Here is a 27,377-nt window from a genome sequence, read left to right on the forward strand (position 1 = left end):
TTTACTGCTTTTCTCTTTGTTTTTTTTTTTTCTTTTTCTTTTTTTTTTTTTTTTCGTTGGTGCCTGCTGGGGGTGAATTGGGACCGGAGGGGGAAGAAACGGGGAAACAGCGAGCCCACACGGTCGGGCCGACAGAGGCAGGCGCCATACGCACGGAAAAACATTCCTAAAAAATACTTTGAATGAGGAAGTGAGTGAAAAAGAAGATGTTTATTTGAGAGATTAAAAAAAAATGTGGGAAAGCGGCTGTACTTCTGATCTTCCGAAAACGCAATTTTACGGGTCGATGAAATGTGGTATGAGGCGGCTTGCGTGCCCGGAAGTGGGGAGTAAAATGAGGGGGGTTCGTGTGGTGGTGCACACCCCGGTGGCTACACGAGGAAGAAGAGTGTGGACTAAAGGTGACTTGCCCTTTCTTTTCATATGTTTGTTTTAATGTGACTTTTCTTTGTGTTTTTTTTTGGTCCTATTTTGCGTAGAAGGAGAAGGAAATGGGAAAATGCACGATACGATGATGATGATGATGATGACTGCCAACAGTCTCAATGCTCATGTATACCATGACAATCTGCTGCTTTTTAGCGGCCTATTTACAGACCGACTCTGGTGGCTGAATCTGTCGTCTTTTTGCTGGCATGAGGAGGTTTGCTCAGGCGTGTTTCCTCCTCCAACGCGGTTTCATGCAACTGCGTTGAGTGGATCGCGGTTCTATGTGTCCGGTGGAGAGTCGCCAAGTATCGATACATCATCTGCAAAGACAACTGCGCTTGAGCACGACTTGTTGGAGGTGTTTTTTATTGATTTGCAGGATTTAGATTGGGGAACAATGGCATGCGACTGGAAACCACGAAACCGCGCGCACCACACCATGAATGCAGTGGGAAATAGCCTTATTGTTTTTGGTGGGAAACCTTTGTTGGGCGAAGTCACATCGTATGAGGTGCGGGAAACGTTGGCGAGTGGATTTTATGCGATACACGTTTTAGATACTTCGACAGGAATTTGGCGTGTCTTTTCTCAGGCAGTGTTCCCAGCCCTATGGGGACACAGTGTACACATGATAAATAGCTCTGCCATTGTCATATATGGTGGTTTTGAAACAACGCTGGAAATGGATGACGATGGGGAAGAAATGCCTACCGTTGCCATGAATAACTACATTGGATTTCTCAACTGCAAGAGCATGGAATACTATCAAGCTCCCACACGCGTTTTAGGTCGTGCGTTGCACCAGTCCCATGTTTGTGGCAACAATTTGTGTGTAATTGGTGGGATTTCCGTGGATGAATCTCGTCTTGACCTTGTACAAAAACGAGACGCGTTTGAGGTTTCCTTGATTACCTTCGAAACTAGTCCAATGGCATTTTTTTTGCAGAATTGGCCCTTGGAATACCTGGTTTCTGTGGTGTATAACCAGCAACTTATTGTATTAAACACAATGCATGATATTTTTGTTCAGCGGATGACTGGCGATGAGCCATGGAAACGTTATCGGTGCGATCCAAGTGCGCTAAATACTGCACCGTTACCCAACATTGCTTTTGCTAAAAACAAGGGAACTGGAGAGGGTACTGAAGGGAGGACAGAGTTAATGCCTATTTCTCTTGACGGACCATTATCAAGGCCATCCATTTCTCCTATTTTGCTGAAGACGTTATCCCGTCTTGGATATCTACTGGCTAACATGTGATGGAGTCTTTTTGATTGAGGCGATAATCTTATACGAATATTGAGGCTACATTATGGGTGGAAATATGCCTGGGTCGCTCAATTGGATATACGGAGCTTTGTTGAGTTTGCTAAAGGACGAGAGGAAAGTGAGAAGAAGGGTAATGTTTTCTGGGTCTGTTGTTTATTTTTATTTATTTATTTATTTTTGTATTTGCGTTGCTTTTCCTTTCCTTGTACGCATTTCGTGGGAGGAGTTAGTTCAGCGATGTTGCTTGGCGATGATTCCTTTACCAGGGAGTTTTTGGTGCACGTCTCTATTCAAGACAAAGCTCCACAGAGGTTGCAGCTGAAGGTGCGAAATCCCCTTTCAGCCGAAGACATGTTGCGGCAGATTGGGCGACAGTTGGTGGACCCGACAACCTCTTGTTCGGAGAAAGTGTCGCTTCGAAGTGTCTTGCCGGACTCGCACTTGTTTGCGTTTAGTGCGGAGGAGAATTGTTTTGTTCCTGTGGATGGCAAACCGGCCGCGGTGCTCGGAAACTTTGTCCATCTGCTTGTGCACCCACTTAGTGTTTTGCCGCCTCTGGGGCCTGCTGCCGTGGCGCCTTCGAGGAATTCGCGCAATAGCGGTACGCGTTGCGTCAGTACCCCACTGAACGTCGATGCCTCCCAAACGAAGAAGGGCCCGCTGCAGCATGCTCAATTTCGGGTGAGGGAGTCGCTCTCCGCTGGGAAGAAGCAGTGCGGAGCACACGGGCAAAACGGTTGTTCGGCGCTACAGCCAGCAGAGGACTTGCTCACGCAACCGCGTGACGAGCGTGACGGGTTGGATGAGGCCCAGAAGCGGAGGAAATTGTCCGTCACGCTGGAGGTGATGCTGAAGGTGATGGGACACATTCTGAGTGAGTACAGCTCTCGTGCGTCGGATGATGTGATCGAGCCAACAGAGAAGAATCTCTGGAATCTTATCGAGGACGCATCCTGCTGCAGTGGTGGAGTTCCCACCCCGTCGCTGGATTCAGTGGCGGTTGACGCATTTGTGGAGACCGTTATAAGTAGCATACATAGAGGTCGACTGCATCGAACCTTTGGCTCCTCAACACATTCAAGGCCTTCTGCAAAAAATATGTAGCGATATGACATTTCTTTATCTGAATTCCTTTTATTATTATTATTATTATTGTTTATTGATACTGTGAGGAAATATATTTTGAAGAAATTTACTTTTTACCCCGCCTTTGACTCTTTCTTTTTTTTGGATATATGTTTACCTACCCATACCTATATATATATATATATATATATATCCTGTTTTTGAGTCGTATTGTCTCATATCCGTCAACATTATGTCCACACATATTTTTGTGGAATGCATGGAATTGTTTTATTGGGAAAACTTGGTGAGGAGAGGATGCGGGGCCTTTTTTCTTTTCTTTTTTCTGCTTTTTTTTTCCTGGTCTACTTTTCAGAGTGGTGTGATAAGGGAGTTAATTTTTGTCATTCCTCGGGGATTAAATGTCGGACACTCTCATTTCACCACAGACACTGAAACTTCTGGTGGATTCAAAGGTGGAGTCACGACAGAAGGGGGCGAGGGATGTGGCGTCAAAGACTGCCGTCATTTTTGTAAAATATCCTTTGGTGGAGGCATATGACATTGTCACGCGGGAGCTACGTGAGGCGGAGGCGAGCCTTCTCTCCGTCAATTCTCCAATGCATCGAAGAGGAGGCCTTGGCGCTGTGCGGGCCATTGTGGGATCTTTGCCGTCGCGAACTCATCCTTCCGAGGTGGTGTCTTTGCTTTCCTCCATTATTTTTGAAAGCTTTACGGATGTTGATGCGACGGTGCGACTGGCGGCATTGGAGGCAGCACACGCGCTCGTTCGTCAACTTCGGATCCAGTTGTTGGACGTGTGCTTCATGCAGGTGTTTTGGGGCCTCGCTTCCTGCATCAACGACCATGATGGACGCGTGGCACTGTTGGCGGGGGAGGTTTCCCTGTCACTTCGGGAGCTCATCACTGGCAACGAGTCCTTCAAGTTCCAGACCGAACAATTTGTCAATTTCATCACAGAGTTACTGGAACCATACAGCAACACAACAAACAATGAAAAGACATTTGATTTATTGGTTGTGAATTGGTGCGTGGAATGGATTGGTCATGTGCTTGACCTTCCCGGTGATGAGCTTATCCTCCTCTTGTGGAGATTTCTAAAGCCTCTTTTGATGATTTCCGGCAGGTGCGGTGGAGGGGAGGTGGCACGACTTCTCCAAAAGTGCCTTCGCGACACCAAGGATGCCTTTTATCGGCACATGAGCGTCCAACTGGACAGTCTGCTCTTGATAGCCGCTGAATGCGTAGAGGGAGCCGAGGTAGCTGTGACAAGGAAAAACGCATTGGAGTGGATGCTCGAACTGTTGAATATTGCCACGGATGAGTTGGTTCATCTTATAGGCAGGGTCATTATGGCTTTTTTGTTGCAGTTGGGATCCAAAGATCTCGAGACTCGTTTGGCGGCCCAAAATGTCAACCACAGACTTATGCAGCTCGTTGCGTTGAAACAGGATGGCGTGAAAAATGTCCCTCACGACGCCGTGCTGAAAAGTGTGGCTTCTCAACTTACTGGTCGAGGCAATGAAGAATCTCGTGTGGCTGCTTTAGAATGGATAGCGCTCATTTTGCACACAGACGCAGCCGTTGTGGAACGCGGCTTTAGCGAAACGTTTGAAACCGTTCTTATTTTGCTGTGCGACCAGTCTGCTCACGTCGTTCACAAGTGTATCGAGACGCTGTGTCTTATCTCGGGGGAAACAAATTTTGACTACTTTGTTTCGCGACTTGTGGATCTGTTTCACGCAAAGGCTGACGTTCTGTTACCAAAGGCACCCACAATTATCAAGCAGCTCCAGTTGCGGTACCAGGGTGAGGACTTGAGCCAGTGTGAGAAGTTGTGTCTAAAAATTTCTTCGGTGCTTTCTGTCCATGAGGACAAGCGTTTTTTGGAGAAAGTTGTCATCACGCTGAGTACGTTGGTGCTGACATCAAGGGAGTTTCTCCCTCTTCGTGAAATATTGAATCGCGGCGTGGATGATGAACGGGCTCGCACAACATTTGTTGGTATGTATCAATGTTGGCGGTACAACACTGTAGCAGCCCTTTCACTTTGTTTGCTTTCGCGTGCCTATGAACACGCTTTCCAGCTGATTCAATTTATGGGCAGTCTGGAGATGTCTGCGGCGACACTTCTGCAGCTGGAACGACTTGTACGTCTAATAGAGTCGCCCATATTTGCCTACATGCGGATGTCATTAATGGAACCTTCGAGGTGTTTGCCGCTTGTACAGACCCTGTTCTCTATGCAACTCATATTACCGCAGGGGTCTCCGCAGCATTCTTTGCTTTATCGCCGACTAAAGTTAATTCCAAGTCTTGTTACACTTGAGCGCGAGTCGCAGGCACGTGGGGTGAGTAAGAAGGAGAGTCCTATTGACTGGAGTCAGCTGCTGGAGCTGAGCAGGGAGGCACAGCGGTGTATCTCGGATTTTGAGCGAAGACTTCTCCTTCAGCGGTTGGGAGATACAGGCTTGCCATGAATTAATGAACATGGAATCTACCACTGGTGGATATCGCAACATACGTGTGTGTTCTCCCCTTTCGTGTCGCATTACTTTTGCTGGACTTCTTCATGCGCCATATTTATTGCTGTTCCCATGTTTTTTTTTTTTTTTTTGGGGGGGGGGGGGTTTTATTTTGTCACCGTTGCTTAAACTTTTTTGTTTTCTTTTCCTTTACAAATCCGCGCAGACTCGTCTTTCCGCCTTTTTTTTACACAATGTTTTTTCTTTTTTCTTTTTGGACTTACTAGTTAGCTTGACGAAGAAAAAAAAAAAAAACAGTGGGGAAGGGAAAAATTTGGGGAAAAGAAACATGTCTGCTGCTAACGCTACACAGCAGGTCATTCCGAAGGCTTTTCCTAAAATATTACACCGATATGTTGGTAGACCGAGGGTGTTTGAGTGTTTGAAGCCGTACGAGAAGTATTATGTGGTGGCTTACTTGAACTCCGTTTACAACGCAGCGCCTCTTTTCAAGTGGTCGCTCAGTATTGTTCCACTTTACGGCATTTTTTCTGGAAGCGTACCGGTGGAGAAGGTGGATTTTAATTCCAGTGCCGCTCTCAGCATCACGGGTCTTGTATGGTTTGTGTATGCGCTTCTTATTCAGCCGCAGAACTCTGGGAGTCGTTCATTGGCTCTCGTTAACATGTGTCTGGCTTCCGTAAACGGGTACAACTGCTACCGCAGCTGGGCCTACAAGAGAGTCAAGGCATTGGATAGTTAGCAACCACGATCGAGGTCAAACTTGCAACCGCACTTTGTCACATAAACCCAAAGGAGAATAAAAAGAAGATGGAGAGATGGGTTACATACACATGTATTAATACGTTTATATATATATTTTTTGTTCTCATTGGAAAGCTGTGATGGGTACGCAATGGGGGAATTGCTATAACGCTTTGTTTAGATCTTACTTCGTTTTACATGTTGTATGGAATTATGTGCGTGTGTATGGGTTTGTAACTGTTTGTCCGTGGAACACACAAGAAGAGAAATTACTGAGTTGCGAATGTCCTCCAATGCTTTTTTTTTCTTCATTCTTTTTTTTTTTTGTGTGTGTTTGCCACTTCTGCGTCTTGGCCGTATGCGTGTTGCAGGCCTTCGGAGGCAGAAATGAAAAGGTGCTCATTGTGCTGCTCTTCTTTTCAGCGCCTCCCCTTTGGACGTCGCTCGGCCGCTGGGGGCATCAATCTGAACAAGGGTCTGCTGAGTGACAGGGAACGGGGCGACCAATTCACGGATCCGACGGTGTATCGCAACAAGAAAAGCATCGTAGCCATGGACAAAGTCTCCCGCAAGACGGAACGACTTCTCAAAGAGGAGAAGCAGAAAGAAGGAATGAACGCATTGGGTGTTGACTCGCAGATGGAAAGAGAATTGTCGGATGGTTCCATGCATCCGTTGCACAGGGAGGAAATTGCTGCTGCACGTGTGATTGATGAGGATGGACTGTTATCCTCTGATCCCGGCAGCAAATACACGACGGCACTGCGACGTTTAATGGAGCGGGAAGTGGACCGTCGTGACCACATGATGGATAAATTTGGTCAACCCCCAACAGCAAAGGAGTTTCATCGTTTGTTCACACGACTGCGACATGCAGATGACGAGTCGGAGGCCATTGAACGACACCAGACGCGTCTTGTGGAGGAATACGGTGTATATCCTTCTATGCGTCTAGACGCGTATATGCTGGACGATGACACATATTTTCCGGGGTGGGTGAATGCACTGCCGTACAGCATACGTGATCGCGTGAAGTACGGTTCATTGGGGCTCACTGAGGAAGATGAGACTCTTCGTGTGACACTTGGCCGCATGCCGTTGGATAGGCGACGCCAAGAGTGGGAGAGACAAAAGAAGGCGAGGGAATACAAGGCGGCAAAGGAGGAGATGCTAACACTGGCAGAGTTAAGGGATGCTCGACAGGGCAAGCGTCGATTTCATTGGTTGCAAAGAAAGCGGCAAAAACGGGCATCGATGCTTCGGCGACTTGCACTAAGAAAGCCGGATGCATTTGAGTTGTGGCCCTCCACTGTGGTGGACTACAGTCAGCGCATTGCTTTCATTGCCCAACACGTGGAAAATGGTTTGGACACAAAGGGTCATTGGCCATTGGACCCAGAGGAGTTGGCGCGCGCTCGTGTGCGGCGCAGTCAAGAGGAAGCGGAGCGCACATTCCTGCTGAGTGCGGAAGAAAAGAAGGTACTCAAGAAGGGAAACAACAACGGCAGCATTATGCATATGCTCCGTGCGCTGGATACACCGGAAAAACCCTTTAAACGACTTTCGCGTAAGGTCTACGCCAATCGTGTGAACGCTATTGTGCATGGTGACCAGGATGAATATGGACGCAAGTATCGTAAAATGGAAAACCGTGCCAAACGCCGGATGCGTCCGTATGAGTCACTTGGAGAGATTGCACTATCAAAGGAGGTGCGAAAAGAACCACGACTTTACTCCAACGGCTTGAATCACACAGACGACGAACACTGGCCAAAACACGTCAAGTCATGGGCGGATGGCATGCCTTCCACACGCTATGCTTCGTGAGGCAAGGGTTTTGTTGAGTGAAGTATAATGTATTTATTATTATTACTATTATTATTATTTTTTGTGCTTGTTGGATGTGTTTTCCCCAACCACTAAAGTGATTTATCGCCACCAACGAATTGCCTTTTTTAAAAAATATTTTTGGCATTTTTTTTTTTTAAGGCAATAAAAAGACGTAGAACGGGGTACCTTTTTTTTTTTTTTTTTGTGTGTGTGTGTGTGTGTCTTGGGAAGGTTGATTTTTTGTCATGCCACCGTCAAAGGTCCTTCTTGCCGATGGAACGGAGGGTTTTCTGAGTAAAGGGGAGTCGTACTGTAGCGTGACTTGCTTTAGGGGCACTGTTTGGGCACTTCGATCCTGCGGAACGTACTTTGACGCGCTTGATTCCCGTGATGGCGAATTGCTGGACTCGGTGAGTTTACCCGAGGGGTGTGAAACGATCCGACTCGCCGCGAATAAATTATGGCTTCTCACAAGAACTGGTAACATTATCCTCTACGAATTAAGTGGTGTGTTGATCGGAGTACTTAATGCGGACGTGGGGCGGATAGATAGTTTACATACCTTTGAGAATGACCCTTCTTTTTTTGCGACAAGTCAAAAAGGGGCATTCCAAACATGGGATTTGGAACGGATGGCGGTGCAGCGCGTGTTTCCGTGTGAGGGTGCCGATGTTCTTGCGGTTTTTCCCACCCGCTTTGGAACTTCATTGTTAACTGTTCAGGAGGATCGAATCGCACTTTGGGGAGAGGAGATCTCTCATCCCATGTGCGTGCATTTTTTAGAGTCTGCGAATTCGGCTGTGTTGGTGTGCTCACAGCACAACGCGGCATATGCCGACACCTGCTGGGTGGGAGGAAATCAATGGATTACTGTATTTCATGTAGAGGAGAAATTTACCCAGATGTTATCTCTCAAAAAGGAGCGATTGATTCCGTGTGCAAAGGTGCAACAGCTTGTGTCAATTTCTTTAACGCGTGTGGCGTCTTTTGATGCGGAATTTTTAGTAACTATCTGGGATTCCTGCAATTGTGTGCCCGTGAGGCTTTTCAAGGTTGACTCTGCGATGGGAATAGGGCGTGGTACCAGTTCCCCTGTTCTTTTTTTGACCGGCGTCGCCCGTGTTGCCACCATTTGGGTGCTTGGCGGAAACATTCTTCTCTCATGGGCAGATCAGGAATTTGACGATGACAGAATGCAGGCAGCTGCCTCTGAAATGGCAGCGTGCACTGTGATTAGGAGCGAGAACGCACAAATTTGCAAAAAGTACGCCTGTCTGCTAGAAATGATGGATACATATCGTAAAACGGTGGTGGATATTGTATCGAGCCCGAATAGGGATCGAGCGAGCATGGCTGCAACGATTTCTGCGCTTGACAAATGCTTTGGTGAACAAATGACTGCCCTTCGGTCGGAGGATGACAGACCACGCGATATGGTGGGGGGAAACACTCTGAGAAAACAGGTGGAATATTGGCGGGAGAAGTACATGGTTGAGAAGGAGCGAAACCGACTGCTGTTGTCTGATCTTCGCCTGGCTGTTGATCGCCTAAAAGAAGTTGGGCCCGACTCGAGGGTTGATTCGCAGTTGTTAGACTTGTTGGCTTTAAATGCCACTTCCCAGGCGAGGGAGTCGCAGCTTCGTAGCCGCGTGCTTCATTTGGAGGCACAGCTGCACAAGTTGGACACAACTGACAGTCACAATAACGATTTTCCGACGCACGATTCTCAGAGCAACAGTGATCCTTATCGTACTCGCGTTATTGAACTTGAAAAAGAGTTGCATTGTGCATTGGAGGCGAGCGAGGAGGCAGTGACGGCACAACGGGGAATTGCGAACATCACCGATGCGCTGGGGGAAATGGAGAGGACTCTTCACGTGGAGCGGGGCAAGTTTGCCACCCTCACGAAAGAAAAGTCTCTCTTGGAACGAGAGACCGAAAAAATGTTTGAGGCACTCAGCTACCTCCAGGAGGAGCTCAAAAAGGCAATTTGGGAAAAAGACGAATGTACCGAGTTATTGAAAAGGCACCAGCTTGAAGCCGAAGAAAATGAAAGAAGGGCATCTTTGTTGCTGGCAGAAACGAAGGAGGAGCTGCATCTATTGCGGCAGGGGATGGAGAAATTGGAAGAGAATAGGCATCTGGCTTCAACGCTTTCCATTCGGGATACAGAGATTATTGGGCTGAAGAGGCAATTGGAGTTTGTTAAGAGTATGATTTCAATACGACATGAAGAGGGTATTGCAGCCAGCAGTGCATACGATGCAATGATGGACATTATACAGACAATGAAGCATGAGTCACCAATAACGTTTTTGTTGAACGTGCTGGAGGATATTGATATCCGTTTAGGGCACCTGAGCTCTTCGACAAGAAAATGGATGGAGAGGGATGATCAGGTTGCTGCAAGAGATGATGAAATTCGTGTCTTAAAGAATCGCGTACAGTCATTGGAGAGCAGTATTCTGCGTGTTTCTTCTTTATTTCAGCATATTCCCTACACCATTGAGGATGTAGAATCACTCCTGCTGGAGGTTAACGAGTACCGCCAAAGGTATGGTAGAAATGAAGAAATTGAGGAGTTGGTGGCTTTACGCCTGCTGGAATTGGCAGCGGGTTGCGACGGTGAGCAAGTCGCAGAAAACGCCGCCTGATTTTTTTTCAGCCAGTTTGGTCCCCTCTCGTTTCTTTTTTTTTTTTTTTTTTAATAAGCTTTTCGAATGGATTTGGTCAAGGACGAGGTCTTGCCGATTCTCTACTCTCCAACTGGAGTATTTCAACGCTACTTTTTTATTTTTGATTTGCTCTGGTGTATTATGGATCGGGCTTGATGTGGGGTGTTGGGCAAATAGCAGGTTTTTTCATTTTGGCAATCACATCAACCCCGCGGCGCGGTGGGTCTGGAGAGTTAGAGGAGGCCCAGAGAGGCTGCCCATTCGCAGGCAAAACAGTTGGATGTTGGGTGGGATTTTTGTGCATTCGATGTCTTTTTATTATTATTATTTTTTATTTTTATTTTTGGCTTTTGCGCCCTTTATCGTGATTTTTTTTTTTCCCATTGCGTTGTTTATAAACTAACGGGGTTGATTTTCTCACGGCACTGTGCGTCTTCCATGCGGGGCCTCATTTCCGCCTCATTGAACGTTTTTTTTTTTTTTCTCTTATTTTATCCGCATTTCAGTCGAAAAATTTCACATGGTTTTGGGTAAGGGATCAATTGGCCGAAAGTTGCTTGGGGCGACAGGTCTGATCGGCTCACTGGCGATTGGCGGCGGCTACTTTACGTATCAGCGACGACTGAAGGAAAACCGCAGCTGCACGGCTGAAGAGTTCAACGCGGCACAAAACCAGGAAGAACTGTCTTGGGCTCTTTCACACTTGAGGAATCCGAAGGAGCACCCGCAGATTCTTCTCTATCGATATTCCACTTGCCCCTTTTGTGGGACGGCGAAGGCCCTGCTGGACTACGCCAAAATTCCACACGAATGTGTTGAGGTGGAGCCAATGTTTAAAAAGGAGATTTCTTCATTTGCATACAAAAAAGTACCACAGTTGCAGTTCAATGTACACGGATACAATGGCCCACTTGTCGTGGACTCGGAAATTATCGTCAGTACTCTTGCAAAGCATGTGGGTATGGAGAAGCAGCTGAAGGATCCGGAAGTTGTGAAGTGGCGTGAGTGGGCCCGCGGACCGATGGTACGCCTTTTGACTCTGGAATTTAACTCTTCTCTTTACAGGGCGTGGTGCGGTTATTCCTACATAAATAACATTGACACGATCCCGTATGCGAACAAGTTGTTCCTAAAGATAGTGGGTGCACCTGTGATGTACCTCGTATCTCAATACATCACTAGGCCCCGACTCCTTAAAAGCGGTCATCTACACGAGGGGGAAGATGTAAAAGGAAGACTTCATGGTGAGATAAACACCTTTATTGAAAAAGCCCTTTTGGGTGGGAAGAAAAAGTTTCACGGTGGCTCAAAACCAGATCTTGCGGATTTGGACACTTACGGCGTTCTTCAATCTGTTAGAGGACACCGCGTCTATGAAGAAATTGTTCAATCTACGCCAATTAAACCATGGTTGGATAGTATGGACAAGGAGGTTGGCCACGTGGGCCATCATGGGTAGGAAACTCCAGGCTCTTATGCAACTGCAACGGTGAGCATGAGAGGCTGTTTATATGTAATAGGAGTAACGGGAATGGCAGCTACTCCGCCTCATGAATTCTTATATGTGTAATTCTTTTTTTTTTTGATTGGACAGACTACGTTTTTTTTTTTTTTTTTGTTACCCTTCTCCCTTGTCAAGCCCATCTCTCGCAGTCTTGAATTTTGTGTCTTCTGTCTGCATTTTTTAAATTTTCTTAAAATCATTTATTTAAATGAGTGCGGTGCCACGACCGGAAGGTCTTTATGCAGGCCGTCAAAACTCCTCGCAAACGCTGCGCAGTGTGCGTAAAAAATGGCCACCAGATTTTGTTCTTGTCTATTCCAAAGCCCGTCGATCCACCCGCTCCAATTGAATTAGAGCCACTGATGTTTTTTGAAGACACTTCTCCATCAGAAACGCCTTGCATGAAGAAAATTGTGGCAAATGGGACGAACAAATGGGAGGGCGGCTGGGTCGTGGTACCGTTGGTCGTTAATGGCAACGGGGAGATGGAGCGGTGCCGAGGCTTTGGCAAGGGTGAATTTTCAAGTTTTAGAGAGGCGTACGATTTTTGCGGTCCTTTTGAATCTCTTGCAGAGTACCCGGCTATGTTTGGTTGCATTCTTCTGGACACAATCTACCTTTTGGTTGCGACAAGGGTGGAGCTGATTGCCCTTTTGCCATTTGGTGGCGTCATTCATCGTGTTTTAGGGACGGAATGGATTCCCCTATTTATCCCAGGGTCAGTACCGCTACGTCTCTCGACGACTGATAGGAGCCGGTTGAAAGAATTTCAGCAGTACTCGTATGAGAGGGGGTATTTTTACTCTGACGACTGCGACCTTATTTACCCATTTCCCTTTTTACCAAATTCTGCCGGTGAGGCGCCCGCGTTTCACTGCGACTGGTCGGAGCAACTGCGGCAACCGTTTTGTCTTCATGGCCTTTCTGCAGGCTGCTCCGTTCTTATTCGGGGCTTTGCGGAAGAAAAGGTTGTGCAACTAAAAAATGGATCTGTGCTTCACATGCTGCTTTTGGGTCGTCAGAACAATCTAAACCCCGGGCCGCGGTACCTGGGTCGGGGTCTGAATGGAAATAACGCCGCGGGAAACGATCATTTTTATGAATATATTATGTGGAGGCCGAATAGAGAGGATGACTCTATCTCCTTTGCGCGCCACACAATACTCCGAGGGACAATCCCTGTGCATTGGTCGACACAAATTCATCGCACCATGGTGGAGCCCTCAATGATATTTAGCCAAAACGAAGAAGAGGTCGTGCGAGGGTGCGATGTATATTTTGAATTTCTCTTTCGTCAGTTAGTATCTCTTATAAAGTACGACACGGGGACTGCTTCTTCGGATGCTCCTGCTGCTCTAGCTCCTGAGGTACGTTGTATGAGTTTGCTTCGGCAGAACCCTCAGAGTGGCGAGGGTGTTTTGGCCCGATACTTTTTGGATGCAGTAAGGAAATCCGATGCCCTGCTACGGCGACTTTTTAACGATGCCAAACTTGACCTTGTGCACATTGATTGGCTGAATCTAGTCAAGGATTATGGCGTTGATGTGGCCACCAAGATTTTTTGGGAATCGGCCTTTGAGTTTTTGGCTCCACAAAAGGACGATGCTGTTGCCACAGTGGGCCTGTTGCGGCGGGATGGACGTATCACGCGGAGGAACTGTCAACGACGTTTCTTGCGTGTGAATTGCGCGGATTCATTAGACAGGACAAACCTTGGATGCTTTTTCACATGCTTTCAGGCGTCCATATCGATGCTAAATTCGATTGGAATCGAATTTAGTCAATTCGTGGATCAAAGGCCTTTGCCCCCACTAGAGGGACAGGAGGACCTCAGTCAGAGCGGACTTTCTTCCCTTTCCATGGGAGGAAACAAGAAGACAATTTCTCCACCGTTTGTAAAAAGCTGGTTTGAGGCCCGTAATCCGTCATTATCTCCTGTAGCGGTTGGCCGAGCCTTATCTGAACTATATGTGTACAATGGAGATATTGTCGCACAGTTGTATACAAGTTCCGCTGCAATGCACAGCAATCTGTTGCGAAACATTTGTGGTTTACGGTCCACGGCGTCTAACATGGTGATAGCAACCCAGCGACGTTTTGAAAATGTGTTTGAAGATCGAAGCAAATTTAGGAACCTTGAGCTGTTATTAGGGAGAAACAAAGATATACACTTTCCTTCGATGAACCAGGCCTTTCTTACGCGTCCTGTACCACTCCAGTATTGGAGTTGTGCACTGGTGGCGTTGGGTGTTCCTCTATCTGTCTCTACTGCCGATTTGGCGGGGGCAGTGCAACGGGCATTGGAAGAGATTTTTTCACTGACACTGCCGTCTGATCAACTTTCACGTCATTCAAGTTTTGCATTGGGCTTTTGCATATCTCTGGCGGAGGACGAGGTTGCATCCCACAAGGAATTTGTAACTGCAGTGAGTCAAGTGACTTTTGAGCAGCCGCCTCCCATGACAGAGGAGGAAGGAAATGTCATTCAGGACAATGAACGAATTGCCGTCATTGAGTTTGACCATGACCGTTTTGACGCAACCAGTGTTCAAAGGTTTCTTCGGGAGAGAGAAATACTAAGGGTGCAAAACTGCGCCGTGACGCTTTTTCCATACGCTTACCCTTTTCAGGGAGCCGGTGGGGATTCTTCAGGCCTCGTTCAAAAGGCTGCAAATTCCTTGCGAAGTGGCCTCAAGAATTTTGTGAGAGGGCTCAATAAGTAAAGCTCTGATACAGACATGTTTCGTGTTTTATACATATAAGAACATTTATGTAATTGTCTTTTTGTTATTGCCATTGAAGTATTGCTTTTATTTTGATAATTTTTTTTTTTTGGTTGCCACACTCTCTCCTGCACAAATAAAAACAAACGCATACTTTTTCCATTGCTTGCTTTCAGTATTACATTGAAACGCGATGCCTCTTTTTTTTTTTTTCCGAGATGCTCTTTTTTTTGAAACTTTGGGAATTTATTGTTAAATGTTTGAGAGATTTTACTTTTTACATGGTTTGTTTGTTTTCAAGATGCAGTGAATGAACGGACAAGAGTGCCATTGAATGTATGAAAGTGTATGATAGATACGCTAACCTGTGTGGGATGCACACTATTACTACTGTTGCTCGTGATCATTTCTTCTTCTCGGCGAATGGGCGGAGGGCGTTGGAGGCGCAAGCATCGCGGGTGATGGGCGATGTGCCTTTGAAGAGGGATGCGCTTCTTTACCACGAATGGTTTTACTTCCAGAAACGATCTGCATCACGGGGCAGAAGGTGTTGGAAGGTTTTGCAAGGGTGTTTGAGGACATCACGTATGGATTGCCTTGGTATGTTTGTGGGTTGTTCATCATGATGGCGCTTGTGAATTCACAAAGGCGGACCGCGCAAACTGGACTTGTCGGCCGCGACGATAACTCGGCGTGAGAAGGGATTACCGGAATATTGGGAGCGATTTGCTGCATGTTGTTCTTTCTGGGTCTGTTGGCTAGTTTCTCAGCGTCCTGTGCTGGGTGGAGAAGACGGTTTCTGTACTTGCAGCTAACTCCTTAATTCCCATCCTGAAATGGAAGCACGACGTTGTGTGGTGCCATGATAGGAACCATCGTTACGTTGGGCCCCTTTTGTATTTTATCATCCGCTGGGGCTGCTGAATGGAATAAATCCATTTCCACACTCCCCTTGCTTTATTTATTGGTGTGTTATTGTGAGTGAATGTCGAGCGCAGTGTGCTTGGTGCCCTTTCTCCCTGCGGAGAAAGACTCGGTAGAACTTGTGCTCGACTGTTGCCTTCAATTCATTTTTTTTTTTTTTACTTCAGTGCTCTGAAATCGTGACACAAATTTTTATTTCATGAGGCGTTTATTAGAGAGTGCAGGAGCCGCAGTGTATGCTGTTTTCTTGTGGATGGGTACTGTTTCTGCGTGATTAGCCGCCTACAACGCCAAAGGCATGCCTTAACAGATGATTGTCCTTATGTGGCTGTTTCCGTTCTTGCTTGCCGTGGCCGATCGAGTGATGAAAGTTTAACCAGTGCGGCGGGGTTTCATGAAGGATTCATGACGAAAATGGATTTGACACAGAGGAATGTTTTGTTTGGACAAGTTCAATTCGTACATGGCCGTTTTCTATGAAGACTTTAAAAAAAGGTCCATGCTGGAGTGGCCTTTTCATTACGGGCTTTATGACTGTATTGGTGGTGCATGTTTCTGAGCTGGCTCTTAATACCCTGTTGAAGGATTATCGGGGTGCGGGTATTCCTTTTGAACATCGGGGTGCATTTGTGAATGACGGTCTTTTATTGAAGCGACACAAGGGCGCAGAGCAGGTGTCGGTGACACATAAAAGGGGGTTTCAGGACTTTGTTTGAGCATTTTATTTATGTGGGTGACAAAAAGAGAAGACAGAAATACATAAGCAAGGAGGCGGGGCTTCATCACGAAACAGACGGAACGGAAGGAATCTGTCAACGCATCGCGCTGCTTTTTTATTTTATCGTTTGTGGATTGGCTTTGTTTATGTGGAAGGAGGTACGTGCGAGCGGCAACTGCGCACCCGTGTGGATGTGATGGTGGTGAGTGAAACGGCATTTTTTTCCGGGATCACGGGTGAAAACGTGCCTTCGCGGTGCTGTGGGCATGGATGACTGCCGAGGGGAAACGGATGAAATGCGCTTGGGTGCACACATTCGTAGGGAAAGACTGCCATGCTTTGTGGGCGCTTATCCGTTGTTGTTTCCCTTTGATTAGGAGGGCGACAACGCTCTGCGACAACAATTTTCATTCTTGCGAGGATTCATTCCCAATGGTGCTGATGGGAAATTAATGCGGCCAGACGATAACAATCAAGAGGACCGTGAGTGTGGTGCGAGCACCCGAAGGGGAGACGACATGAACGGAGGTGGGCGGACGACAGTATCGGAAGAGTTGACGGAAGAGGATACGTAAAATAAAGGGAGATAAAATGAGGTTGGCGGTGCTGCTGTGCGATGTGCGAGGGAAGAAGAAAAACAAGTGCTTTCTGACATGTCGGTGTGTGTGTCACGGCCACCGATGAGCTCTCAGGGAGAGGGAAAGGAGGGAGTGAGACGGAGACCGTGCGCACCGACTGCGGCGTGTGGTGCCACAGGATGCGATTGCCATTACGACGGGTGCGACGGCCGTCATGCGTGCAGCAGAGCGTCATCTACATCTTTTTGCCTGCAGTGCTTGTAGGTGCTGCGAGGAGGTGCAGGCGACCTCTCATCATTAGGCTGCTGAGGCCGTTTTTCCTCTCTGCTCAGCGGGAGAAGCAACTCTTTCTGCACGTGACGTGCTTTTCTGCATCGATGCTCCCAACGGGTTGTCACGCCGCCATGTCGTTGCAGTGCAACTCTCGTTTTCCTCACTGCACACGTGGCCCCCTGTCATTTGTCTTTTTTGCACCGCCATGGCTGCGGTCCCCATTGGGAGGCTGCTCACTTGTTTTTCTTAATTTTTGTATACTGTTGATGGGGGTACTGGGGAGTAATGGCTGCGGGGATGGTGATTTTGTTTTTTGCTTTGAGTGGTGGCGGTGTGTACTGCTGTTTTGTTTTCTTTCTGCCGCTGTTGCCTGTTGCTCTTCTCCAAGAAGAAAAAAAGCGCTAAACGCTACTGTGAAATTCGAAGGCTCTGAAAGGACCAACAACACACACACACATTTATATGCTCTCACGTGTTGCTGCGGTGAAGGCACCCCGCACACACAACCGTCGCCGCGTGACCGGATCCAGCGGAAGGAGGAGGGAAGGAAGAGAGAGTGAGCCGCAGAGGCCCAACATGTCCCGGCGTGTGTTTGCTTCCGCGGTGCTGCTGCTCCTCCTTTTCGTGATGATGTGCGGCGCCGCTGGGTCAGTGCAGGCCCAAAACTATGGAACGAGAGTGGGCGATTCCTATGGAAGACACATTTTGAAGCGGTCGCCAAGGGAGTATCCAGTCGCAAACACAGCGGCCGCTGGCCACATTTTCCGCAATCCCCATCTTGTGAATTTGGGCTGGATGCTCCTGGCCATTGTTGGAGCTCAGTTCAATGGATCTGCGGGGAGCGGGAGTGCGTCCATGCAGTTGATGGCACAGATCAGCGTTGATGATGGGGTGACGTGGCAGTCGTACGCGGGACCAGAAGATCGTGACGCTTTTGCTGCAAGCCCTTACTGGTTGCCGTTTCCGTCGTCTTTTGGACCCTTCGAACCGCTTTTTGCTTTTGTGGAGGGCTACGACTTACGGAACGATGCCATGATTCGGTTTACCGATGGGTGGGGGGGAAGTGGGTTGGAGTCTGTTATCCATTTTCTGGAGTCGGGGCCTGGACTAAGCGGAGGTTTTTCGATGAGTTCCGTCTCTATGAGCATTCGCCCTCCCTATCCCTATGAATCCGACGAATTGATTGGCTTCCTCAACGATGCCAGTACTCCCATAACGAGAATGACGGATGGCACGCTCGTGTTTCCCGTGCAGTTTCTGGAATTTGGAGGGAAAACCGCGTCCACAGTCATGTACTCGAATTCTGTTCAACCGCACTGGACCTTTGCGAACAGCGCGACACATGCGGGCTGCACCAACCCCAGTATCCTTGAATGGGAGGCTGGGAAAATCATCATGATCACCTCATGTGATTACGGTCGCCGAAGGGTGTACGAGTCGACTGACAAGGGGAACACGTGGAAGGAGGCTCTGGGGACGCTCTCGCGCGTGTGGAGCAACTCATTGCCAGTTCTTGGGCCCCACATTCAGAGTGGATTCATCACTGCAACCATTGATGGAATGAAGGTGATCCTCCTCACCCAGCTGGAATATTCCAGATACGAGAGCAAGGGCGAGATTCACCTGTGGCTAACAGACACGAACCGCATTTACCACGTTGGCCTGCTACCCACTGGGAATAGCGCGACCTCCAGCTCCCTGTTGTACGCGAATAATAAGCTGTATTGTTTGTACGAGGCCGGTGTTGGAAGCAACTCTGGAGCCTTCTTCCTGGATCTGACGTCCGAGCTGCAGAAGATAAGGCATGCGCTGTCTACCTGGGCCGCAAATGACATTGCCTTGAGACGATGCAGCTCAATTGCCTCAGACGCCGCGCTGTCAAGAGGGGACTGTTCTGTTCCTATCCCCACGACTGGGCTTGTGGGCCATTTGGCCGATAGGTTCAGCGGGGACAACTGGGAAGACGAGTACCTTGGGGTGAATGCCGTTGTGAGGGGTGCGACGAAAAAGGTTCCCAATGGGTGGACGTTCGAAGGGCATGACGCAGGGGCCGAGTGGCCTGTGGGCAAGCAGTGGCCGAACATACCGCTCTACTTTGCAAACTATGGGTTCACTCTTGCGGCAACGGTGTCGATTCACGAGGTGCCGAAGGGCATCACTCCCCTGATGGGCCTGAAAAGAATGGGGACGACAACACTCCTGGGACTGTCGTACGATAAGAATATGGAGTGGAGCGTGGAGCACGGGTGGTACCAAAGGTATTTAACCAAATGGGAGCTGGACAAGACGTATCACGTGGTGCTCAAAATGCATAACGGTGTGGGTTCCGTGTACGTTGACGGGAAATCCCTGTTGAATTTGGCCCTGCCTCGTCCTTCTGATGAAGAGCTGGACGAGATCTCGCACTTTTACTTTGGCGCGTACAATGAGCTGTTGAGCAGCGGAAAAATTCATGCGACGGTGGCGAACGTCTTTCTGTACAACCGTCCGTTGGATGACACTGAGATTGGTGCCCTCAACGCGAGTAAAGTCACCATTCCACCTCCGGAAAGGGAGCCGGAGCCGGCGGCGGCAGCTACTTCCCCGTCCGTTGACACTGTAACCACTCCGGTTGCCACAGAGACGCAGCCAACTGCGCCAGCGCCCACTACTGCCGCACCACAGCTGACGGAACAAGCAATTTCGAACGGGAGCAGTGGCCCGAGCGATGGCGCTCCATCCACACCAGCGGTGTCCAATACCACGACACACACAGCAGGGGAGACCGTAAACCAGTCGGCATCTGTTACATCTTCAAGTGCCGCCAGCTCGGAGGATGGCACTTCCTTGTCTGATGATGCACAAATGGTGAGGACAGAAGTTGCCGATAACAAGCAGAGAGATCAACCAACCCAAGCCTCTGCGGGCATCTCCAACACAGCAAATGGCGCAGCAAATCCAAAATCACATGCCTCTGAAAGCAAGGGGCAAGAAGAGCCCGCAGTAGCAACTGAGGGGGGCGTGAGCTCTGGTGAGAATGAGGGGACGACGGGAGGAGCTGATGGGCAAGAGGAAGATATCCAGCCACAGGATGGAGAAGCAAAGGCTGCGGCACTCGGCCCCGCACTCAAAAGCAGTCTCGGAAATTCGTCGGAGCGGGATGACGGCGTTGCTGGCACCATGCGTGAGAGCAGGGTGCTGCTGCCGCTGCTTTTTCTGCTGTTGGGACTCTGGGGGTTTGCGGCTCTGTGAGGAGTGTGCGGCCTCGGTGTGGGACACTTGCGCCCTCCCTCACACCGACGCACATCCGGTAATGAATTACTCTCCGCAAAGAAAAATTCTTTTTTTTCCTGTTTGTTTTTTCTTTCCCCCTTCTTTTGCTTGTTGCCTCGGGGCAATCACTATGGACGTTTTTTTTCTTTTCTACTCTCTTCTCTTTGTTTGTTGCTGCACTCTTCCTGTGAGGGGTGCCGTGTGTTTCCCGCCCAACTGCTCCACTCGCACACCCACCGACACGCTCATGACGACGGCCCTGTGCGCCTCGCCTGCTGCACGCATGAGGAGGGGCCGCGACGAATGGCGCGCTGAGGGAGCCGTGACGTGTGGGCGTGCGACGAGGGCCTGTGGGGCGGAGCACACATTTCCTTCCCTCTTGTTTTTTGTTTTCTTGCAGCCAGGGCGGGCAGACACCCGCAGCGCCACACACACAGCCACACCCTGCCGCCGTGTTTTTAAGATTTCTTTTTTCTTTTGCTGCGCTCACTCTCCCGATGGAGAGACGCGACTCCCGTCATGTCTGCGTGCTTCTCTCAGTCCCCACACACACGAGTGACTGTGCTCTGCGGGCCGCACTCACGCGCCGATGGGAGGGCTGAGGGGAGCGCCAACACGCAGATGACCCCATGAAATATAAACGATGTGCGGACACACAGAGGGTCGGACGGTTGAAAGACATTTAAATATCTAATTTTTAATGTGCGGGCAAAATATACAAACAGTTTGGTGGGCGCACACAGTAACCAGTGAATTTTTGTGTGATGGGGTTTTTCTTTTCTTTTTTTCTTTTTTATTATTTGTGTGTAACCGTAATAGAGGACGACTTTTTTCAATTTTTTTTTTTTTTTTATTATCTTTTTTATTTTTCTTTTTTTATCTTTTCTTGTTTTCTTTTTTCTTTCCAGAGCGTGAGGTGTGGAATGGTGAAGATGATTTTTTTTTTTAATTTAATAAATTTTTTATGAATTGCCGCTGCTTTGGTCTGCAGTGCAATATCATGAGCTTGAACAGTCTTTTTTTCCTTATTTCTGCCATGCACCTCTGCTGTACATTTTTGTTTGTGCGTCCCTTCACATGCTCTGCTCCTGTTTTTACTTCTTTGATTTGTGTGTCTGCAGGCACACAACCACATGCACGCACAAGACGCACATTGCAGTGGATTTGGATGCTTCTTTTGTAGCGTTTTCTGGCGGTTGCGGGTGGCTGCTGCTTCCTCCGTGGGTATGAAGGGAAGGAGGGGAGAGTGAGCGCGCACCGCGAGTCACTCTTCCTGCGGGTGTGATGCGCGCGGTGGGCTGCGACTGCTGTGGAGGGCCGCATCCCTTCGGTGTGCGCTTCTCCGCCGTTGTGTCGTGCGTTTCGCATGTCATTTGTTATGCGCGTGCGTGCTGGGCATGTGTTTCCGGAGCGTTGGGTGGCCACCATCTGTCGATGGCGGTTTGTGTGAGTGAGCACGTGCGGATGAGGGTCAGGGCGTATGGAATGAAAGAATGGCTTGAGGAAAGGTGAATTTGATTTGGAGGGTATTTGGACCAGATTCATTTGGCTGCGGTGGCCACATGCACGACGGATGTGTTTCCGCATAATGGGGGAGGATGCGACAGGGTTTTCCGAAGTGGCCCGTCAATGCAATTCGGGTTTATAGCACTGAGGCACAGTGGCCTTCCTGCAATGGCTGGTGACGGCCTCTAGTGGACCGGTGTATTTATGCTGCTGCTGCTGCTGCTGCTCGAGGAGGCGTAGAAGTGCGATTTGAGGTGAGCGGCGGAAGGGCCGCACATCCCGCAGTGATGGTCGTCGTTGGCCCACCGGGTGCCTCTGAAGGTTTTGTTGGATGCAACGTCCTTATGCCCGTCTCCGGATGGCGACATCCCTGATGCAGCCAACGAACGGGGCTGGGAGCGACGGTGAGACGCAAGCACGTGTGGATGTTTGGAGCGGCCGGCGCACCGCACGCTGAGCGCATGGCACGGTGAGGACCGGACCTAGAAAAGGGACACCGCGTGGGACGTCAGTCTTCACTGCAGCAACCGCCACCGAATTCGGATTTGCTCGCACCTTCTGCGGTCCCTCTTCCTCCCCTCACTTCTGTGCCGAGGACTGTGCCGCGGGATCCAGCAGCGCGATGTTTGGCCGCAGGAACATGGCCTGAACAAATGGTTTGTGGGAGGGGGATGTGCACTGCGACGAGAAGGAAAAAAATGTTGCGAGACGACCACCACGACAAGACCGGAGTGAAGTTGTGTTTTGTCCATTTGCGCGAGGGCGGCCTGCCACCTGGTCCGTTAGGAGGATTATTTTTTTTTGCGTCGTTGCGCTCTCTTTTTATTCCGCCGCGTTTTCTTGCGGACCTGCGAAGGGATATTTGCAAGAAATTCCTGCGAGGCGTCCGTGCCGTCGTCGGAAAGGCGGATTCCCCTTGAGAAACGCCACTTTTTAAATTTATTTTGGGCGGGGAGTTCCTGTCGATTCACTGCGACTTTGTTTCGCGTATTTGATGCGTGTGTTTCCGAGCGGTTCGGTCTGTGCCCCCGGCCCACTCGGACGTGGTGTGCGCGTCGACGCGAAGGTGCCTGCCAGCCGTTTTATTGCCTTCCCCGCTGTGGCTGCCGCCGCTGCCTTCTTCCCTCCTGAGGTCCTGCGGCCTCCTGACAAGATGTTTTGGAGAAGGCGTTGCCGCTCTTGTCGTCCATGGTATTTTGATTGTGGTGTCGCGGTCAGGAGACATTGAACGAGAGGGTTTGCTGCCCTCTTGTTTTATTTGTCCTCTCTGCCTGACGGCCAGTTCTACACAAACGTGCTCCTCGGCACCTCAGTTGGTGCTGGCGGGTTTGCTAGCAGTTGTCACTCGCAATCGCATGCGCCAACTCTTCTCTACTCCCTTTCAGTGTCGCATTTTTTTTTATTTTAATTAACTGACACCTTCCTGTCCGGCGTGTCACTTTGATTGGATTGTGTGGGACTGCTCGCCGACGCCGTCGGAGAAAGCAGACTGACGCTTTCACGTATTTAATTCCATCTTGCGCGCAGGTATTTTTTTACTTGTTCAGTTGACGTGCACTCAAACAGCGAGGAGTCCGGAACTATGCGTGCGTGGAATTCTTCCTGCCATGTGAACTGCGGGCAACACCGAGGGGCTGTCACTTTGACTCCGCAGAGTTGTTGTGTGTATTCGCAGGGCTGGCAGGGAAATTCCATGCAGCCAGCTACTGCTGGTGTGTTTTTAAATGTTGTCACTCCATGCGAATAATGTGCTTCAGCGAGTGAGGGTGTTGGTTGGGTTTGTGTGCGCTCTGATTCTGTTTGCTACTTTGCGCGGAAACGCAACACCTGAGTGGTGGGAAAATGGAGCGGGGCGATGCGTGGCTGCGTCCAGCCCATCGTTCACTGCACAGTGGTGTGGTGCACATTGTGGTGCTGACTCTGCGATGTGACTGCGGTCCCCTGCGCGGCGGTGGTGGTGGGTGGAGGAGCGTGTTGACCCGCGGCGGGACGGTGGGTTAGTGCCTTTTTTTCTCTTTGTTTCTTCCCTTTTTGAAGGTGTGCACTTATTTTTGGTGTCGGTTATGGGGCAAACAGACGGACAAAGTAAATAAAACAAAATAAAAAGGGCGATAATGTTGCGGTGTTGTGGCCAATTGCACGTTGTGTTGCTGCGGGGGCGGTGGGCCTTGGCTGCTTCACCGACAGGCGTCGCAGTGCGGCTGCATGGCGCACCGACCACCGAGCCGTGCGAGTGCCACGCCCAACGCCGTTGGGACTGCGGGAGGAAACAGCCGCGAGTCTCCTTTGGAGCCAGCGGCGCCTGCTGGCTGCAGTTGGGCGGTGCGAGTGGGATGCTTCACCGCACGGGCGTTGTGATGGCGCCTCGCCGTGGCTCTTGTGATGGTTCCGACGCTGCAGCTCGACATGTGGTGGGGAGTAAAGTGTGGCCGCAGTGGACCATGAGCAGCACCAACATGAGGCTGAGTGATTTCCTTTGGAATTATGTTGGCGGCAGGGGGGCCGTTGACGAAAGACTACAATGTGACGATGGAGCTGTTTGTTCAGGAGCCGGATGATTACGCACAAGACCAGCGGCTTCTTGAAGAAATACTTAACTTAACTGCGTACCAAGCTCTGGAGGCCATTACTAAGCCTCTTCACGAAGGTGTCCTCTCTCTCGGGCAATGTAGGGACTATGAACGAAAAGGATACGATCACTCCTCTTGCAAGGGAAAACCAAACGGGGTACTCGCGCAGGTACTGACAGAAGCGCGGCGGGAGGCAGAGGAAAGGCTAAGAGGAACGCAGGAAATGAAATTTATCATTTCCACTAATATCGAAGAGGTACTGTTTAAAGGAAGAGTTCGCGTGGATAAAATGAGGCTGAACGACTTTCTTACGAGGGAACTGGACGGCAGGGGCATTGTGGCTACCACTCGGGATGTCTTACTGGAGGAGGTTTTCAGGGACCCCACGAAGTATATCCGTGATAAAGGAGCATTGAAAGAAATACAGGCATCAGGTCGTTATTTGAGTATGAGGCGAGCTGTAAAGGGTGAAGTGATCTTCGACGAGGATATACGCAAGCTTTGCGATAAGGGTGTCAACAACCTACCTGGGTGGTCATTAGCTGCTGCGGAGGTAAAAGCAGCTGTTCATAACTCCAATAAACATTTCTTGGATGCAGCCCTCGAGGAGGCGAGGAACCCAACGACGACGAGCGCACCGATATACCTGGAGGGACACTACGAGTCTGTGCACAATGCGAGGCGGCATCATGTCGTGGAAGTTCCTGACGGTGAGGGGACGGGAATGGAGGTGAGGGAGGGGAAACCGAAACAGTCATGGTCGTACAAGAAAGCTGACGACACTCTCGAAAAGGATGACGGTGCGTTGCAATCCGGTGCAGCACCTCCCAGGCTGATGGTGCTCACCTCGGACAAGGGATGGCCGTACTCGTGGCACACGATACAGGATCTTCCTAAGGACGTTTTTGTAAACTGTGGGGTGGAGCGAGTGTGGCAGATCGTCAAGGGCGATGTAACCGCGTGGTCCAGCACTCACGGTGGGACCGACTTTAAGTTCGAGCGACGTGTGTTGATTGGGACGCCCGATATCGGGAAATCGGTGGCTGCCGGCTCGTACCTCCTCTACCAGCTGCTGCACTATGATGCGGAGCAAATCCAAGTGGTGGTCCACTGTTTTGGTGGAGGAGATGCGTACGTGTCTGACAAGGCCACCAGAGCGGTGACAAGATGCAGCGATGAGGACATGTGCATCTCGGAGTCGAGAAGTTTGAGGGGGCATGGGAGGAATGTGTATATTATCTGCGATGTGGCAAGGGAGGGAACGCCACCACTGAGACATTTTGCGCCTACTTCTGGATGGGGCGTGATTGCGGTGCCATCCCCAAAGGTAGCCAACTATGATGAGTGGGCGAAGCAACTGCAAGCCGTGCGAATCATCGTGAATTGCCCCGACGAGATGGATGTGAAGGCGATGTGCGCCTGGATGACGCGTGATGAGACTGCAGAGAAACAGGTGGAATGCTGGAAGATGGTTGAAAAACACATGTATCTTTTGGGACCGATTCCACGTCATGTCTTTGATGGAGGCGTTTAGGGAACGCTGTGGAGCGGTGAAGTTTGCATTGCGGTCTATCAACGAGGTAACTGTGAGGGAGCACTTTTCACGGGGAGGTGAGTCGCCATGGTATTCTGAGGATCCGTTCCACAAGCCTGTGAAGGTTGTTCGGGAAATATACGCAGGCGGTGTGATCCGCTTCAATGCACCGATATCTGACTACCTCGAGGAACGGACGTTGGAACGTTCCCAAGTGTAGCAGAATAAAATGGCTTTTTGAAGCTGATGTTGGCGTCGAAGGATAATATTTTGCCCATATTTTTTGGATGGTTTGCTTTGAAATCGTCCACGGAGAGTGCCTTTGCAAAGGCAATAGCGACGAAACTCACGGAGTTTGAGCCGCCAACAGGACGCCAAGCAAAGCCCTGCGTCTTGAAGTTGCCCTGAATTGCATCCCAAGGGAGATGAAGGTTTGCTGCCGAGTGAATATGAAAAAACGATCCGTAAAATGAAGCACGGGGTGCTGTACAAACCGTGGGCCGCAAACTTTCCGCTGGTGGACGTTTTTTTCTCGGTGTCCAATCCAATGACGCTGGTTGGGCTGCGGATGACTACGACGGGTGGGCACCACACGACAACCAGCACTGTGCGGCAGTTCACTGAGCATCTGGCGGCATACTTTAATGATTGGGAGGAATTGTCCCGAGACATGTCGTGGGGGATTATTTATTTGCAGCACGCAGACAGCACGCCGATGAATGACTGGCAGGGATGTGATGTCGTCAATTCCAATAATGTGAGCGACGAGAGCCGTGAAATAGCGGCGTTCTGGAGGAAGAGTTGCGCCAGTACCTAGCAGCAATATCATCCGGAGACTTTAGAAGAGACGAAGCACTCCGAAGTGTGCAATAATAATAATAATAGGAAAATAGGTTAGGAAATTGAAGGTGAACGAGACAGCTTGATTTATGGTAAAAAATATTGTGGGATTTTCATATTTTTGGATGCTTGTGTCTGAGCATGCGGTGCGGGTGCACCAGCCCCATACGGCAGCACCGCACACAAATGCCAAAATGTCCAACGCTATCGAACTTAACGGTGACCGAAGAAATTAGGGAGGGAAAGGGGTTGTTTGGCTTCTGATTAAAAACATTGGTTGATTTCCGCATAGTATGTTGATTGTGTGTGCATACGAGGCGTAATTGGAAAACTGCCTCGGTATGAGGGAATCATTGTGGCTGGCGGTGTCGCAGTACTACTGTACTGTCCATTTTCTTCTATTGTGTTCGAAGGCCCATCACTAACAGAGGCGTC

At 49.5% G+C, this 27,377-nt stretch overlaps 9 protein-coding genes and 1 pseudogene across 9 annotated transcripts, besides 22 other annotated features; all 10 read left to right on the top strand.

Annotated features, from left to right (window-relative positions):
* Window positions 1-11,630: a sequence feature (heterozygous, non-Esmeraldo-like haplotype).
* Window positions 9-54: a microsatellite.
* On the top strand, window positions 500-1,690 carry Tc00.1047053506443.10 (uncharacterized protein; the record flags this gene model as incomplete). The annotated part of the gene is made up of 1 exon (XM_810459.1): window positions 500-1,690. One exon carries the CDS (start codon window positions 500-502, stop codon window positions 1,688-1,690), a length of 1,191 nt encoding a protein of 396 aa, XP_815552.1.
* Window positions 511-530: a microsatellite.
* Window positions 1,849-1,884: a microsatellite.
* Window positions 1,937-2,803, top strand: Tc00.1047053506443.20 (hypothetical protein, conserved; the record flags this gene model as incomplete). Its single annotated transcript, XM_810460.1, has 1 exon — window positions 1,937-2,803. The coding sequence occupies one exon, from the start codon at window positions 1,937-1,939 to the stop codon at window positions 2,801-2,803; it is 867 nt and encodes a 288-aa protein (XP_815553.1).
* Window positions 2,834-2,856: a microsatellite.
* Window positions 2,954-2,978: a microsatellite.
* Window positions 3,093-3,126: a sequence feature (T-rich).
* On the top strand, window positions 3,187-5,265 carry Tc00.1047053506443.30 (hypothetical protein, conserved; the record flags this gene model as incomplete). The annotated part of the gene is made up of 1 exon (XM_810461.1): window positions 3,187-5,265. The coding sequence occupies one exon, from the start codon at window positions 3,187-3,189 to the stop codon at window positions 5,263-5,265; it is 2,079 nt and encodes a 692-aa protein (XP_815554.1).
* On the top strand, window positions 5,270-6,013 carry Tc00.1047053506443.40 (hypothetical protein, conserved; the record flags this gene model as incomplete). The annotated part of the gene is made up of 1 exon (XM_810462.1): window positions 5,270-6,013. One exon carries the CDS (start codon window positions 5,270-5,272, stop codon window positions 6,011-6,013), a length of 744 nt encoding a protein of 247 aa, XP_815555.1.
* Tc00.1047053506443.50 (hypothetical protein, conserved) lies at window positions 6,403-7,842 on the top strand (the record flags this gene model as incomplete). Its single annotated transcript, XM_810463.1, has 1 exon — window positions 6,403-7,842. The coding sequence occupies one exon, from the start codon at window positions 6,403-6,405 to the stop codon at window positions 7,840-7,842; it is 1,440 nt and encodes a 479-aa protein (XP_815556.1).
* Window positions 7,876-7,901: a microsatellite.
* Tc00.1047053506443.60 (uncharacterized protein) lies at window positions 8,091-10,499 on the top strand (the record flags this gene model as incomplete). Its single annotated transcript, XM_810464.1, has 1 exon — window positions 8,091-10,499. One exon carries the CDS (start codon window positions 8,091-8,093, stop codon window positions 10,497-10,499), a length of 2,409 nt encoding a protein of 802 aa, XP_815557.1.
* Window positions 10,534-10,556: a sequence feature (AT_rich).
* Window positions 10,833-10,899: a sequence feature (T-rich).
* Window positions 11,041-11,979, top strand: Tc00.1047053506443.70 (glutathione-S-transferase/glutaredoxin, putative; the record flags this gene model as incomplete). The annotated part of the gene is made up of 1 exon (XM_810465.1): window positions 11,041-11,979. The coding sequence occupies one exon, from the start codon at window positions 11,041-11,043 to the stop codon at window positions 11,977-11,979; it is 939 nt and encodes a 312-aa protein (XP_815558.1).
* Window positions 11,631-11,870: a sequence feature (haploid, non-Esmeraldo-like haplotype).
* Window positions 11,871-12,280: a sequence feature (areas merged during assembly that could not be assigned to a particular haplotype. This can correspond to areas where the two haplotypes were merged or to regions with more than two copies in the genome that were merged during assembly.).
* Window positions 12,200-12,234: a sequence feature (AT_rich).
* Tc00.1047053506443.80 (synaptojanin (N-terminal domain), putative) lies at window positions 12,264-14,747 on the top strand (the record flags this gene model as incomplete). Its single annotated transcript, XM_810466.1, has 1 exon — window positions 12,264-14,747. The coding sequence occupies one exon, from the start codon at window positions 12,264-12,266 to the stop codon at window positions 14,745-14,747; it is 2,484 nt and encodes an 827-aa protein (XP_815559.1).
* Window positions 12,281-15,776: a sequence feature (heterozygous, non-Esmeraldo-like haplotype).
* Window positions 15,777-17,060: a sequence feature (areas not merged during assembly with more than two copies in the genome that could not be assigned to a particular haplotype).
* Window positions 17,061-17,941: a sequence feature (haploid, Esmeraldo-like haplotype).
* Tc00.1047053506443.100 (trans-sialidase, putative) lies at window positions 17,703-20,471 on the top strand (the record flags this gene model as incomplete). The annotated part of the gene is made up of 1 exon (XM_810467.1): window positions 17,703-20,471. The coding sequence occupies one exon, from the start codon at window positions 17,703-17,705 to the stop codon at window positions 20,469-20,471; it is 2,769 nt and encodes a 922-aa protein (XP_815560.1).
* Window positions 17,942-27,377: part of a sequence feature (areas not merged during assembly with more than two copies in the genome that could not be assigned to a particular haplotype) that runs on past the window's edge.
* Window positions 21,329-21,396: a sequence feature (T-rich).
* Window positions 21,428-21,458: a sequence feature (AT_rich).
* Window positions 21,775-21,956: a repeat region.
* Window positions 22,204-22,225: a microsatellite.
* Window positions 23,390-23,410: a sequence feature (AT_rich).
* Tc00.1047053506443.110 lies at window positions 24,113-26,919 on the top strand (annotated as a pseudogene).

The sequence above is a fragment of the Trypanosoma cruzi genome, genomic scaffold (genome assembly GCF_000209065.1).
Source record: "Trypanosoma cruzi strain CL Brener 1047053516537 genomic scaffold, whole genome shotgun sequence".
Classification (NCBI taxonomy): domain Eukaryota; phylum Euglenozoa; class Kinetoplastea; order Trypanosomatida; family Trypanosomatidae; genus Trypanosoma; species Trypanosoma cruzi.